The 16,894-nt window shown below is 28.8% G+C and overlaps 1 protein-coding gene across 1 annotated transcript in view; it reads right to left on the reverse strand.

The window, feature by feature from the left end:
* The window catches only part of LOC113374653, a 47,559-nt gene that overhangs the window by 25,466 nt on the left and 5,199 nt on the right, over positions 1–16,894 (reverse strand). Inside the window, exons 2-5 of the mRNA XM_026614629.1 lie at positions 13,376–13,542; positions 12,402–12,482; positions 11,755–11,907; positions 10,043–10,198 (exon numbers count right to left, since the gene is read on the reverse strand). Of these exons, the coding sequence (XP_026470414.1) occupies positions 10,043–10,198; positions 11,755–11,907; positions 12,402–12,482; positions 13,376–13,542 (557 nt within the window). The remainder of the gene's footprint in view (positions 1–10,042; positions 10,199–11,754; positions 11,908–12,401; positions 12,483–13,375; positions 13,543–16,894) is intronic.

Raw genomic sequence — 16,894 nt, forward strand, 5'->3', positions numbered from 1 at the left:
AATTGCAAAAAAATCTGAAATAAAATTTTTTATATATCTTTACGTTTTAGAGGTTTCTGAACATTTTGGCATACCTTAGAAAAAATCTATGTGCGGGCGTGTGTATTCATTCGCTGAAGTAGGGCGATTGCTTTAAAAAAAAGTTCAAAATTTTCAAAATCATAAAAAAGTCATTTTTTCTCAAAAAGTCATTTTTTCTCGAAAAGTCTATTTTTTGAAAAACTTCAAAGTTCTCAACAATCAATTTTTTTTTTCAATTTTAAGAAAATTTTGAGCTTTTTTTTTAAAAAAAAAACAACTTTTAGTACGAGAAGTACCAGCAATTTGTCTTAAGACACGATACCATGCATCACTAGTCTTTTATTTTTCGATGTAGTTAAAACGTTTTTTACGTCTGTTGGAAACACTTTGTTTCTTGGGTGGTAACACTGTTATTTTGACAGTTTATTTTTAGTGGTCAATATATAGACCCACATTGTAAGGTCTGTGGGTCAACAAATGATGTTTAATAGTTTAAAGTAAATATTTAAAGAGAGTGATTTATGATCAATTAAAATGTCAAAATTTAAAAATAAGTCCAAATAAAAGAAAAACAAATGATTTATTAAGATGTCTAACACAGTTATTTGAATTCGAATTCTACATCTGTTGCCAATGCTATAATTGGTCAGTTTTGTGTATTTTTTAAAATAAAAATACTATTTAATTTAGAAAATATAGATAAAATAAAGTATTATATTAATTTGATGTTAAAATTTATTAATACATTTGTTAGGTGTGTTTATATTTAAAGCAAGTGATTCAAGATCAATTAAAATGCCAGAATTAAAAAAAAATCAACATAAATAAAATGTCTCATGTGTTTTAAATTGAAAAATTAACACTGTTAACACTGAACTAATGAATGCGATTTTCACACCGGTTGCGAATACTAAAATTGGTCAGTTATTAGCAAGTTCTTAAATAAACTAATTAATGAACGATTATAACTCAACTGATATGTTTCATCACATTTAAAAAGAAATATAAATAAATTAAATCATAATATTTATTTCTTGCTACAAATCATTATCACATTTGTTAAGAGTGAGTTATTTCCAAGTGTGGTAACACTGTTATTTGAATTAAATTTTGACAGTTTATTTTTAGCTTTCAACGATTGTATTATGTTAAATAATACAAACAATCGAACAATACTCAGAATTTTAAGTAAATTTTGAAATCAACTAATTTCTTTACGTGCGATGTATTCATCCTTGAAAACCAGGTGTAGTTATTTGTACTGTCAATTAATATGTTGAATATAAATGTGTTCATCAAGTTATGTAATTATCACTCAGGTAATTACAGAAAACTTCATAGTCACTTGAATTTACGTATTTTTAACATACGCATGTAATAAGTGATTTTTTTTTAAAAAAAAAAGCTAATAAAAAGTATACTTTTTATGCGTAGAGAATACAATTTTCCATTGGCACTTGACAAAATTTTTAACATACGTATTTAATTCTAAGTTTTCTGAAAAAATACTGTTCCAGGTACACTTTCAGTATCTTTTGAGTACAGAACATATACTTTATAACCTTTAAATTATTGACCATTTACCAAATATTTACCAAAAACTAATCAACACAATTTCTAACTGATTTGAACGATTCAGAATTTTTTGCAAAAACTTGGTCGAAAAACTTTTTTATTTTTGCTGTTTTTGTCAATTATGAAAAAACGTCATGGCTAATCGTCGCGAAAAACTAATCAAAGATATCTTTCGAATAAAAATTTGTATTTTCAAATTTGGTTCAGGATTTTTTGCGAAAACATGGACAAAAATTATAATAATTTATTAGAAAGCATTTAATATTTCTCGAATATTTCATTACGGTACGGAAAGTTCCAGCAATTTGCCTTAAGGCACGACGCCACGAACCACTAGTTTTTTTGCGAAAACATGTTCAAAAAACTTTTCCACTTTAAATTTTAACTTTTTAATTGATTTTAAAGAAACGTCTTGGCGCGAAAAACTAACCAATGATATCTCTTGAAAGATTTTTAAATTTTCAAAATCGATTTAGGATTTTTTGCGAAAACATAGACGAAAACTATAATAATCTATTTGAAAACATTTAATATTCCTCCAGCAATTTGTCTTAAAGCACGATTGGTTTTTCACTATTTTTTTTTTGCGAAAACATGGTCAAAAAACTTTTTCACTGCAATTGTTTTTTTCTAACTTTTTTTTTGTTAATTTTGAAGAAACGACTTGGCTGATTGTCGCGGAAAACTGACCAATGATATCTCTCGACAGATTTTTGAAAATAGGTTCAGGATTTTTTGCGAAAACATAGACGAAACAATTTCACTTTTTTTTGCTAATCATGAAAGAACGGCTTGGGCGATTGTTACGAAAAACTAACCAACGCTTTTCCGTATTAAATATCAACTATTTCATCAAATTGCTTTTAAATTTTTAAAATCGATATAACCGTTCTTGAGAAAACGTCAAAAAGTCAAATTTTAGCTATCACACTCGTACTTTGTTCAAGTTCAAATTAAAATTTTTAAAAAGTCAAATTTTAGCTCTTATACTCCTACTTTTTCCAAGTTCAGCCCCAAGTGATTCAGAATAACTTGAACCGTCAAAAAACTTTTTCAATATTATCATAACGTACATATTACACCTGTCCTACAAGTGAAAATGCAAGAAAAATTACTTCAAAAATAAAAGTCTTCTGACCATTGTCGGAGATTTTGGAAATCGACGTATTAGTCGGATTTTCTGTCAAAAATATAAACTTCTCCCTCGGAAGATATATATTTTTGCATTATTGATATTTGTGGTATTGTTTATTTTTTACACACCTAAATAAATTTCGAAAGGGATCAAAAAGGGGTATTTTAAAATATTTTTACTACTAATCACAGATATTTAAAAAAGGTCGTTTAATAATAAACGTCGGGTAGCACATGTCATGAACCATAATTATTTTAAATACAAACTGTCCGATTTATAGTTAGTTAATTTATATTTATAGTTAGTTAGTTGGTACGCTGTAAGTCTATTAGCCAAAATTATGTTTTTATATTTTAATATATTCAAATAATTTAATGACAACACTTCACATATATTTAAATATTTCTATATTTTAATACATAGAAATAATTCAATAACACACCACTTTACACAGTTTAATTGACAACCTCAAAATGTTATTTATCTTATCCACCATCTTTTCATTCGCGACTAACTTCCGAGTGTTTACTCTGTCAACGATTGAGGTTATGTTTCCGCATCGTTCTATTCGTTATGGGCAATTGATCAAATATGTCAATTTCGTCGTTTGCCCGTCGCGAGTAATAATATTGTTGTTAAATGGCCGAGATGCGATATCTCACTGCTTGGATAAACATTTTATTATTCGCTCATAACAAACATGTTCGCTTTAAAAAATCGTTTGTGTATGTTTCTCCACGTTTAAGATCAATGCTGGAAAACGACCGTTGGGATAATTTGAATTTAAATGTCGTGGATTTTCTATATTTGGGTTGCGCGTTTTACGTGTTTTTGATTATTTATACCACTATTTTATGTTTACTATGTATCATTATACTGAATCTCATTATGATTAGTACATAAGTCTACCCTTGGGTATTATACTTCATCATTACATATTTTATCAGTACATTTATATGTGAAAAAAACTAGTGGGGTGAATGGCTAGACCTGCCTTTGTCAAGAACTAATCAGCACGTCTCCTTACCAATACGAATCAAATGTTTTTTGAATTATTCAAATTGGTTGATCTGTGTTCCCGAAATTGTCGACGAAAATTTGTATCCGCACACACACACACATACATCTATTTTTTCTAAGATATGCCAAAATATTCAGAAACCTCTTAAACGTAAATATATATAAAAAAATTCATTTCCGATTTTTTTGCGATTACTATAACTTACCCTACGGGAAGTTAAAAATATACAATACAGTGTCTTGTTTTTATGCGATAAAAAAAGAATAGTTATGTCTATTCTTAAAAAAAATCTCATCAGTTCAAAATGAGCGATATGAAAATGGTTCTAATTACATCTATGGGTGGATCAGTATATAGTTTGGCATGGCGCGCTGGCCACACCAAATTATTTTTGGTATATATTCCTGTTCACCTAATATAGTGTTGTCACATATAATTATTTTGTAATTCCAAAAAGCACAAAATAGTTCCCGATTTGATCTCAACCTTTGCCAGCTCGATATCAAGCTGTATATCATATTTTTACTTGAGGTTACAGAGTAAAATAGCCTTTCGTGGGCATTGCTGCAACACATACGCAATCTAATAGATATACATATCTGATACGTATAGTTAGTCTAACCATAAAAAAGAAGGTTGGCTAATCAATGAGTTGCCTTCTAAAGAAAAATTTTCTTTCGAGAAAAATGCACAAAAATTTTAAACATAATAAATTGCAACATATTTCTTAGATGATTCATCGAATAATTTGTTATTCGTTCGATAATATTTTGCAATATATTTTTTATAAATCAAATATGGTATTCTGATCCTTCTTATAATTTGATTATATATCCATCTTATAATTTGATAAGAATATGGACGAAAATTATAATAATCTATCCAAAAAACATTTAATATTCCTCGAACGGGGAATTACGAACCGGGAAGTTTCTGCAATTTGCCTTAAGGCACGATGTCATACACCTCTAATTAAATCACGTCTCATAGACCTATAATATTTCAAACTGTTTGGTTTGACTATCATCTCTATCACCATGCAAAGTTTTATCAAAGTTCCAGAAGAGTAAATTGGTAGTAAAAGCTATGAAAAGAAAATATTGAATTAAAGAAACTTTTTAAATATTTCTACGTTTCAAAGGTGTCTGAACATTTTGGCATATACTAGAAATTGATGTATGTGTGTGTGCGGAAATAAATTTTCGCCGGTACACGTATCAAGCGATTTGAATAACTCAATAAACATTCGATTCGTATTAATGGGGAGACGTGCTGATTAGTTTTTGGGAAAGGCAGGTCCAACTGTTTCAAGGATGCGGGTCAAAAAGTGCCAAAAATAATAATTCAGTTGATGAGAGAGGAGATGAGATGACAAAACGAAGAACTGATCAAATATTTGGGAGGCATCCAGCAGTTTCGGAGATCCAATAAAAAAAAGTAATAAAATGTTATTTGGCGGTACAAAATGATCATTTGACATATGCACATCAAATTATAAAATATTTTATAGAGAACTTTTTAATAAGTATAAATTTTATTTAAATTTGTATGGGTTCCGTACCAATGTTTATGCGTTAGACTGAAACGCAGCGCTTACGTGCTTCGATATTTTGTCGCTAAAACTGCTCAGCAGCGCGATTGCATTGAAAAAACAAATTTGAAATGAAAAAATCAAAAATGCCTTTTTTTTCAAAAATTTCAAAATTCTCAAAAATCTTTAAAAAAAAATCAGTTTTCGGTACAGAAATAGTTCCAGCAATTTGCCTTAAGGCATAATGCCATATTCCGCTAGTTTTATTTAAAATTTTTACCAGTCCGTGTAATATGACCAGAATTTCTCGGACCGCAGCCCTCGCCTTGGCCAGCGAATTAAGATGAAAAGACCTTGTGCCGTGTGTGTTCGGTCCGCGCGAGCACAAGGCATATATACGTTTTATCGCCGATACACTCGTACGTGAGTAAATAATATATTCAAATTGATTTGTTGTTTAAACTTTGCACAATATGACCGACAAACAGTCAACCAATCAAACGCCATTAGAACTAAGAGATCTCCACTCGGATCACCCACGAAAACAAACACACATTCAACATTTCGATTCCTAGATATTATATGTATACATATATAATATATACATACTAGATATGTATATATTGTGACGACGTCACCATGACAATTTTGCAATAACCGACTCATTTATGGAGTTTCTGTCTCTATTGTCTTTTTGTTTAATCGATAGCATTGATGCATACATACATACATAATATGTATATGTATATATACGTGGTCCCTAATATACATATTTTCAAATTGCCTTACTCCCAGGGGCTCAAATGCTTCTAGATTGATAAAAAGAATCTCTGAAAGTTTTAGCTCTTAATATTAACTTTAAGATAATCCGCAATCCAACCAAAGTTCCTTGGTTCTTCTTCCTGAGCAAATACTTATTTTTTAAAATATATCAAATTCTTCTTGTAAATTGTTTATTTATGATCAAAATAAGCAGATACAATGTTATTCTCAAAATTTTGATTTACTTGTCGCTGAGTTATTATGTTTAAAAAAACGAATGGAATTATACCTATGTTACTTTCATAAGAAACTTTGGTTGGAGTGCGGACTATCTCAAAATTAATATTAAGATCTAAAACTTTAAAAGATTTTTTTAAAGAAGTTCTAAAGAGTTCTATTTATTCTGGAAACTATGTATGTTCCATTTTCAAGACATCTGTCATGAACATGATCTTGATTAGGAGATAAGCAGACAAAACAAATATAATGAAGATTATAAATTACAATACATTATATTTGTTTTAAATGTAGGCTGTATTTGATTAAACCAATTAAAAAACATTGTCTAGAATCAGTTGCACATTTTTAGATACAAGTTTCTCTAAACATGCATTGTTTAACTTCGTTGGTAGTTCAATGTGGACTAACTTCACGTATGTGTTATCAAAGGCACTTTAGAATGATGCACTTAGGGGGCGCCCATTAATCAGGATAGAAGGATTTTTTGACCACCCTTCTTCTTGGTGATACGTAGTGATATTTAAAATTACCCCTCTTCCTAACTTCCTAACATCACGTATATTTTTAGTACCTAGAAAAATCGTAAAATTTTGGAATATTTTTCTGAAAAATTTTGGATTTTTGTAAAAATAAAAGCACGTGATATCTTACTAGACCCTTCCATCCCCCGCGTGATAAATTGTGATTTTTTCTCCCTTTAATGCTCACGTGATTAATGGACCCCTCTATATATTAAAATTGTTATATGAGGTTTGCGCATTTTGTAGGTTAGGTTTTATGTGTGAAACGCCTGATCGCATAGCAAATACATAGCTTTCTGACATTTTAAAGTTGTGTGAACTGTTAAATACACTTAGCAGCCGATTCTGTCGTAAAATATACCAATGTTATGGCAAGGCTATGTTATGTAGCAGATTTTATACAAAGTGAACATTTTGACCTTTCGAAAACCTTTACTCAAAACCTGTTATACTAATTTTAAAAATTTATGGGCCATTTGATGAATCCCGATAAGGACTCGCGTTAATTAATTCAAGGTAACAATCGGCCAAGTCGATTTTTACAACTTGCAGGAAAGTTCAAAATTTTTCTTTTAGGTTTATGCAAAAAATCTTGAACCAATTTTCAAATTAGAATTCAAATTCAAACTGTCTGAAAGGTATCAGTTGGTAATCCTGCTGAGTAGTTTTTGGTAAAAATGAAGACAGTCATTTTTTTTAATTTTTATTGGTTGCTGAGCAGTCAGGCGTTTTAGATAGAAAATCTAACTTACAAAACGCACTAATGTAAAAAACGATGTTATGATAACTGAATTTTTGAGATATGACTTGATAACATATGAGTAAAGTTGAATTTTATGTGTATGACGCCTGATCATACAGCAAATACATGGAATTTTGACAGTATTTAGTAGCATTTTGTATAAAATCTGGAACGTAGCATAGTTTTGCCATAATATTGGTCTATTTTACGGCAGAAACGGCCCCTAAATCTTAATACAATACTAGAGCATTGTCTGCATTGTATTTCTAAATCAATATTTCGTTGAACTTATTTTAAAAGTTGAAATCACATTATCCACAGTATTTTTTCTTTTGAATTAACTCTTTTGAATTATGTTTTGCATAAATTTTGAAATTTCTTCGATTTTGATCTATTGAATTATCTGTTTTCAATATTTTCGATTTTTGATATATTTATTTTTCAAATTTTTCATCTTTATAGAATGATTTTCAAAATATCATCTTAGTGAGGTTTGATTATGATTCTTCGCTTGGTGGAAAGTTGACTATTAAAAAATGTATCAATATTTTTTTGTAATTCTTAAAAGCAACGATTTTCTACTTTATATAATAATATAGTTTATAAAAACTATATCAATGTCCTATTACCTATTAGGAAGTTTGTAGGAAGAAAATTGTCGTACTTCTTATATATCATTTAATAAGGAAACAAAACAAAAACTATGTTCCGTGGATTTTTTTTAAAAGTTATATGACATGTCTGCAAATTTAATACAAAATGTATTATTAAATAAATGTAATATCTGTAAATATTACACAAAAATGCAAAACAAATTCAAAACCGTCAAATCCATAAACGATTATGATTCAAATAAGTACTGAACTTACCTTCAACTTCCGCCATGACGGGTCCAAGTTGCCTTTTCTTATGCTGTTACTTCCTTATGCCACTATTTACCATCAAAATAACTATTCTTCAGATTTGTCAAATATAAAAATCATATAAAACAAAATAATATTAAAACTGTTGCTGGTGAAAAATCCATGTATCAAAAATATGAGACATCTATGAAAGAATAGTTGAGGTAGATGTGTTTTAGCGAAGTTTTCTTGGTTCGCGTCTTATGGTAATTTTATAAAAAATTGACATATGATGACACTACGGACTTTTGTTTTTGAAATTGAATGATTAGTAACTATTATAATCAAATATTATATAATAATAAAATGTATTTTCTAACTAGAGGTATATGGAAATGTGTCAAATCTAATTCCTTGAACTTATAGCTTTTAACAAATGTCAGATCTGCACGATCTAATTTGCATGAAAGTTGAAAAGGACTTTCTACATCACAAATCTTAAGAAAAAAGTAATTGAATAATATATTTAGAGTCGAAGGAGAAGTTAGTTTTTGCCAGAAAATCCGTTCTGATTCTACCATGAAAATTATAAAAAAACGTATTTAAGTCAAAGTTTAATCTGTCGTCAACGTTCTCTCAAAAATGGCACCGATTTCAATTTTTTTTGGTAAAATTCGATGAACACTCCTGTTTTCTCTTCGTAATTAGCAGATAATGTTTGGTTTACGCTTCAGACAAATTTGTGAACCCATTTCAAAAATTCAAAAACTGTTAGCGAGATATCAATTGGAATTGCATTAATTAATTTTAGGTAATTGGATTGGTCGGACCATTTCTTCATAATTAATTGTAGAATGATTTTTTACATTTTTGATAACTGTATGATGATAGAGTTTGTTATTAACAAACATCCTACATAATTGATTTAATTTTAGAAGTCAATCAAAGGAGTAATGAACCGTCAATAATTTAAAATCATATTCATTATTCAATTCATAATTTAAAAATTTTATCCTCACAATGAGGATATTTTATCATGATGAATTTAGTCGATTATTTACACATATGGGCAAAATTTTTGAATTTTGCCATAAGGCAAAATTCCACTTATACCTAGTAAAAGATTGGGAACCATTGAAAATTTAGAATATTTATAAAACTCTTATGCCTAAGAAAGTACTAATTTTAAGAAAATCAGGATTTTTGTATTTACCCTACACAACTATTCATATACAGAAGTATCCTAGAACTCAACGTCATACCGAAATGGGGTGTCGTCATTACCGGGATTGTCCTGAAAAACATTAAAAGAAATTATCTTACGTTGTTTAGATATTATGAGCTTTTAAGTGCAACCTGGAGGTTTCGTAAAATTGTTACCATTTTTTGGTTATTGTGGTTAATTTTTATTACTTTTGTGTTTATTTAAACTTTGGAACCGTAATAACATTTTAGAAATTCAGATACAATTGTCCTAAGTACTTTTTCTTCCTGACTAACATTTATTTATTGAGAACTTTTCAAAGTTCAAAACTGTATCCTACTTGAAATAGATTTTTTATTCTAAACAAATAATTAGCAATTAATCAAATGATTGTAATAAAACTCAAGTTTTATAACATAACAATTTTATTATTTTAATGTAGTTTTGCATTGATTTTGTTTTTGTTCTTGTCTTCCATAACTGGTATTGGGCCAAATAAATACACAGAACTGTTTTGGGCTTCATTTGAATAATCTCCAATGAATCTGGCATACAACTCTTGATAACGTGATAATGTTAGACCACCTCTTACTCTATCGGCATCCTGAAAATAAAAATAAAAAATAGTATCTATTAAATTAGTACATCTCATTAGTACATTTATACTTGTTCATCTATGATACATCTCTCAAATTATTTGTGGGCCAAATTGTTCGTCGCATTTTTTATGTAATGACAAGTTATAATGTTAAATGTAATGTTATATATATATATATATATATGTTGTTATATATATTGTAATGTAAATGTCCCGTCATTATTATTAGTTATGTTGGTAATGGTGCTTTTCGCCCATCATCTCCATATATCCGCCATTTTTATGTTCATGTAAAACTATGTAAAATAAACTCTCTTTCCATGAAGATAGCGAAACGAGCAACACTAAAATAAATTGGTATATTTTGAAGGAATCATTTGTTACCTATTCGATAGGTTTAATACCTAAAATTTTATTGTGCAACTAGTCGACTATAATTGATGATTGTCAACGTTATCCATCAAAAAATAAATTTTTTTACTACATATTTTGTCAACTATCCACATATAAAGATATTTAGTAAATCTTTTGGATCAAAATGTACAATTTGACACTATAATAATTATATCCAGGTGTTGAAAAAACGCAGTCGCATTTTTTTCAAATTTTTTTTTCTTTAATACATTTTTAACTAAATTTTCTAATTACCAAATTTTATAATTTTATAGTTACCATGGCCATGTGCAATTTTTTTTGATATCGTGGTGATTATCGTGTTAAATTCTTCGTATATAATTATGTTTTCTCTAGAATAAATAAATAAATTACAATCGCTGCTGTTTGTTAATATGAATACCATGCATTCATGATAAAATTAAGCATATTATTTTATAGGAAGTTATTGTAAACAACAAGTATGATGTAATATCGTTATCCTTAAAAATTTAGTTATATTAGTTATTGGAATAATTATTGATCAAATAGGTAATAAAAACCATTCATAAAAATAACAGTGTTAGAAAAACAACTATTCTGCGAAATGCACAAGATCGCTCCACCGTTTCGTCCTCCTTTATAACACAACACATGTTACCAATTACGTATTGTATCGTCGCCTAAATATAACTAAATTCTGAATGGACAGTCATAGAAAAGTTTTTCTATTTGAATCTTTGAAAACTACTGAATACTATCTCCAATTTTTGTTTGTTTGAAGGTAATCCATAATTAACACCAAGGATTGTGCTTTCAAATAAAAAAAGAAATTTGAGAAAATATTCAGTAGTTTTGTTCTATGCCATTTTCAAAAATAAAATTATTTGGCCGACCTTGAAATCTAAGACTTTTGTGAGTATTGAAATCGAGATCTTTGTGTTCATCTTATACACCTAGTAATATTATTTGTTTTGATAAAATTATACAATAGATTAAAATTACGTTAAGACATGGTTAAACTTGTTAAAAATTCATTAAAATAAATCGTAAAAATGATAAATCATTTTAAAATGGTACGATTATAATTATTCGAGTATTCAGCGTTCCGATATTGCGTTTTTCTCTCTAATAAATATTACTCTAATATTTTTCTATAATTTACTAAATAAATACTGCAATTTGCTTACTTCTAGTAAGTTGTTATATGCTTCATCTATAGAATCTAATTCTAGAACAGGTATTCTTAAAACACAATCGTATCTAAACTCGTCAGCCGATATCACACCATCGCCATTCAGGTCAACTACTCGGAAATTGGACTCGATGAATGCCTTCATTGACTGAAAATAAAATAAATAAAATTATTAGTGATAAAAGCATATAAGATTAATAATTAAAATATTATTTTTAAAACCATAGTCATACTTGTCAAACATAATACAAAAATAGGTGAAATTCGTGACTTTTTTTAAAGAATATTCCATATTTTTCGAGTTTTAATAGCTGTAATTAATTCTTTCTCCAAAATTTTTTTTTCAACAATTTTTTCAAAAAAATTTTTTTACAAAAAATTTTGTCACCAAATTTTTTTTCGAAAGTATAGTTCATGGTTTTTCCCCCAAAAATTTTTTTCACAAAATGATCACCTAATGTTTGTAGGAAATACTTGTAATTCAAATTAATTCCTACAAACATAAGGTGAGCATTTTGGGAAAAAAAATTTTTGGGGAAAAAAATTTGGGGAATTGAAAAACTCTGAAAATAATATACATTATACATAACAACATAGTTAATTCAAAAGCAATAATAGCAAACAATTATCTGTTATTATTACCTGTGGAAATTCTTCATAATGTTTACCAACACATGTGGCTTGTACTGCTTGTTTGAATTCTTCAACTGTTATAATACCATCCTATAAATATATATTTTTTTGCATTCTTTAGCAAATGAACTCAAGGTGAACTAATATGCACACCTTTTATATAATCCAAACTAAAATATTTATTCTTATGCATTAGTATAATAGAATATCAAGTTCAAGGAATGAATCATCATAAGACATGTTATACAAAAAATATTTAGGAACTATTCTTATAAGGATTATTAACAGAGTTTTTAACTATTAGTTATGTTATAAAAATTATTGAAGAAACATTTCTCAACATTGATAAAATTGATATAAATATAATAATTATTAAATATTGGCTATATGTTCTAATAACATTTTTTGTTAATGTTTTGCATTTCGCAATTCACAAATATTATTGACTGTGCAGGGTGTCTCAGAACTTAACTTAGGGGCAATAGTATTGACCATAACTGTCCTGCAAAAAATTTGAAAAAAATTATCTCACGTTATTTGGAAGTTATGAGCTTTTAAGAGCAACCTAAAGAGTTGTTGAAATTGTGACCAATTTTTGATTATTGTGGTTAATTTTAATTAATTTATCAACAATAACCGAAAAATGATGATATTTTTACCAAAGCCTTAGGTTGTACTCAAAAGCTCATATATTCCAAACAGTGTGATGTAATTTTTTTAGGACTAAGGTTAAGTCAATACTATCATTCCTTCGACTGAACGTTAAGTTCTTGGACACACTAAATATAGATTAAAATCAATTGTTGAATCAATTGTCATATTAAAGTGTCAAATGTAGTTAATCTATGATGATCTTCTTGATAAGATCAACATTCTAATTTTTTTACTGACGTGTATACTAAGGCAAACTACTCATTGACAATTGCCAACTGCCTGTCACTATTATCATTTTTTTCATATTAATGATTAGTATCATTTCTTACTTGGTTGAGATCCGCTATGTCGGCAATTTCTTCCCAAAGACTGAGCATCAGCCTCTGCTCATCCTGCAGGGAGGATAACGAGACCGAACCAAGACCTGCCCTGACCGTTGATCTCAGGGCAGTACACAGAAAATCGTCCCTGTTTAGATATCCGTTGTGGTCCACATCTGAAAAAAGAATAAATAATTTTTATATATTTTTCCTTCTTGATTAAAGACATTCAGCTATTGCAAAAATTATTCTTTGAGCTTGTGTGCTAATTGACATCACGTTTAAGGGTCTTCTCTAATTTATCATTGGACCTCTAATATTAGTTATATAGAGCTAATTGGTTGATTTTAAAGTCTTTTTATTTAGAAATTGTTTTTGTTAAGAAATTGGTATTTTTTTAAAATATTCTTGTTGGGACGTTATTCATAATTGGTCGTATACATTTGAGTGTTAATTAGTTCTTGGTTCTAGCGGTGGCGTAATGAGTTCAGACGTGGGCTAGCACAAACCATAGCCAAACCCGACATCTGGCAACTTTGATGGCAAATTTCTACTTGAGGTTAAAGATCTCAAATATAACGTCAAGTAAATATCGCCTCTTGTGGGTATAGTTTCATACATAATAAAAATGTTCACAAATACTTTAAGTATAGTGCTGTGTTGCATCCATTTAAAATTTACCTCTAATTATTATTATCCAGAGCTAATTAGTTTATTTTAAAGTCTTCTCATTTAAAAATTGGTTATTTTTTCAAAAAAAAAAAAAAAAAATTGGGATATGATTTGCAACCTGTTCTATACATTTGAGTGTTCATTAATTCTTGGTCCCAGCGGTAGCGTAATCAGTTCAGAGTGGGCTAGTACCAACTCTTACCAGGTTCGTCGGTTCGATCCCAGTAATAGCCAATCCAACATCAGGTAGCGTTGATGTCAAATTTCCACTTGAGGAATAGATCTTGAATATTACCTCAAGTGAAAATCGTTTCTCGTGGGTATAGCTTCATATACAATAAAAATGTCAACAAAACTTCGAATATAGTAAATTAGTCACAACTGGATTGGACAACTACTGGGTTACCATCCAATCAAAAAATAGTTATATAATCATTAAAATAAATACTGAATGTCATAGTGTGACGTTTATAATTAATAGTATAACAAAAAAAATTCTTGAATGGTACCAGTTACTGTTTTTTTGATCAGTGCGTGAACTGTGCAAGTGTTCAGATCGTTGTAGGTGATTTGTTTGTTGATACGGAACAAATATAGTGGATCTTAGTAAATGTTTATACAATTAACTTATAATAGTAGGTTATTTATATAATCCATATTTGTTTCATGTTTTAGCTCTTGAAGTCTTAAAGAAACTGTCGATAGTTGTTTCTTTTGTTCTCGTCTTTAAGACCTTCCGCAAATGATCATCGTACTCTGATCTATTTACCATCATTCATGTTTGAAAAGTAAACATTTACGAGTTCCATTTTGCTAAAAAGTCTTTAATGGACTGAATGCACCAAAAATCTGCTTATTGGTCTTTTCTTCCTAGCTTTTTGATAATCCACATTCAATTTTTTTCAAGATTTTTGATTTATGAATGTGAATTACCAAAAACGAGATGATTTAAATGTGAGATGATTTGTTTGCTGATATGGAACATTTATAGTGGATCTAAGTAAATTTTTATATAATTAACTTATAATAGTAGGTTATTTATATAATTCATATTTGTTGAAATTAGATATATTATCTTGAGGTTTGTTTTCAACTAAAATCTGAATATTAGTAGTTCAGAAATTGACTCATGATTAAGGATTCAGAATTGATTCAGAAATTAACTCATGATTAAGGAAAGATGAATATAAGTCGGAACTATTTGTATATTAGATATGGGAAAAAACAAATTTTTCATAGAGGTCAATTTTTTTCAAAAATTTAAAAAATCTTAAAAATCTATTTTTTTTAAAAGTTCTAACAAAAATTGAATCATTTTTAAAAATTCTAATTTTTGATACGGAAAGTTCCAGCAATTTGCGTCAAGGCACGATGCCTTACACCACTATTTATTTTTATAAATAAGTTTAAATAACAAATATATTAAATGAAAAGTTCTTATTTTCTACTTTCGAAAAAGTTTGATTATCATATTATATGCACTAAAGGTTCTAGCCATTTTTGTTCAAGCAAATTAAATACTAATAGTTTGCTTTATTTCAACCCGAGCTGTCGAACATCGTGCTAATAGTTCACAGATTTCAAAATATCCATAAATCTTTTTGAACAACATACCCGGTATCGATGCCAAAAGCAATAAATTTCGTGCCGATACAAAAGATATTTAAAATCGTTCCTTGGCCATAGTTTATTTAGGAGGTGTTTGTTCTCTGGCCGACAATTCTAGGCAGTTTGGCATTAGAACGTCAGCGAGCCAACTCCTTCACCATGTTGATCTTCTTCTTCTTATTGTGTCTCTATTATTAACTTAACGATTGCAGAGCACAATTACGAATTGTTCGGGAAGTACTGGTCTCAAAATATCAATTTATAAATATCAAACCGATAGACTGTAAGTCCGCGACTGGGTCTTTATTTTCGAAACTTTTTTAACTCGAAAATTTTCATTTTTGATTTTTTTGCGATTACTATAACTTACCCTATGGAAAATTTAGAAATATTTTACTTGAAATGACGAAATGAACAACTGGTGAGGCAGGTCCAACGTTTCCGAAGATCCAATAAAAAAAAGTAAGAAAGAATACCATTTGGCGGCCAGAAATGATCATTAGACATATACACATAATATTATCACATATTTTATAAAGATTATAATAATAAATACAAATTTTGTGTACATTTACATGGGTTCCGTACTAATGTTTACACGTTAGACAACGCGGCGCTTACGCGCTTTGATATTCCGATTCCAAATTAACTATGCAGCGTGATTGCTTAAAAAAATGTTCAGAATTTTCAGAAAAGAAATCAAAATACAAAAAAATCAAAATAATAAAAAAATCTAATTTTTCAAAACGTCAATTATTTCTTGTTCGGAGCGCAATACAAATAATAACAAAGCGATTGAATATAAATTTATACTATGATATAAAACATAGGACTCTATATTATTAAACTCCAAATATCACTAATGGAGAATATATTTTAAAAATATATATAATTTTGTAAAAACAATTAAACCTGGTCAATGCTTAGTAACCGTAGTTTTATGTGATCTAGATTGACATGGTATTGTTTTCATGTGAATTTTTTTCCACATAGAATATTAATCTTCACAAAAAATATTAAACATTAATCGGTATCGGTTATTTAATCAGTTCAAAGTTTATATACATTTGAAAATAAAGATGTCAGAAAAGAGGGATGCTCACTTCATGGATTATCAAGATCTTTGTGATGGACGTTTCGATGGAAATTTTATTCCACTGAGGGTTGCATCAGATATCATTAGGACTGATTCAAATAAAAATGATCCAAAGAAAAATGAAGAGGAGGATGAGATGGAATTCTGGCGAT

Source organism: Ctenocephalides felis, unplaced genomic scaffold (genome assembly GCF_003426905.1).
Source record: "Ctenocephalides felis isolate EL2017-DRISC unplaced genomic scaffold, ASM342690v1 CF-g0.4_SCAFFOLD_01886, whole genome shotgun sequence".
Taxonomy (NCBI): Eukaryota; Metazoa; Arthropoda; class Insecta; order Siphonaptera; family Pulicidae; genus Ctenocephalides; species Ctenocephalides felis.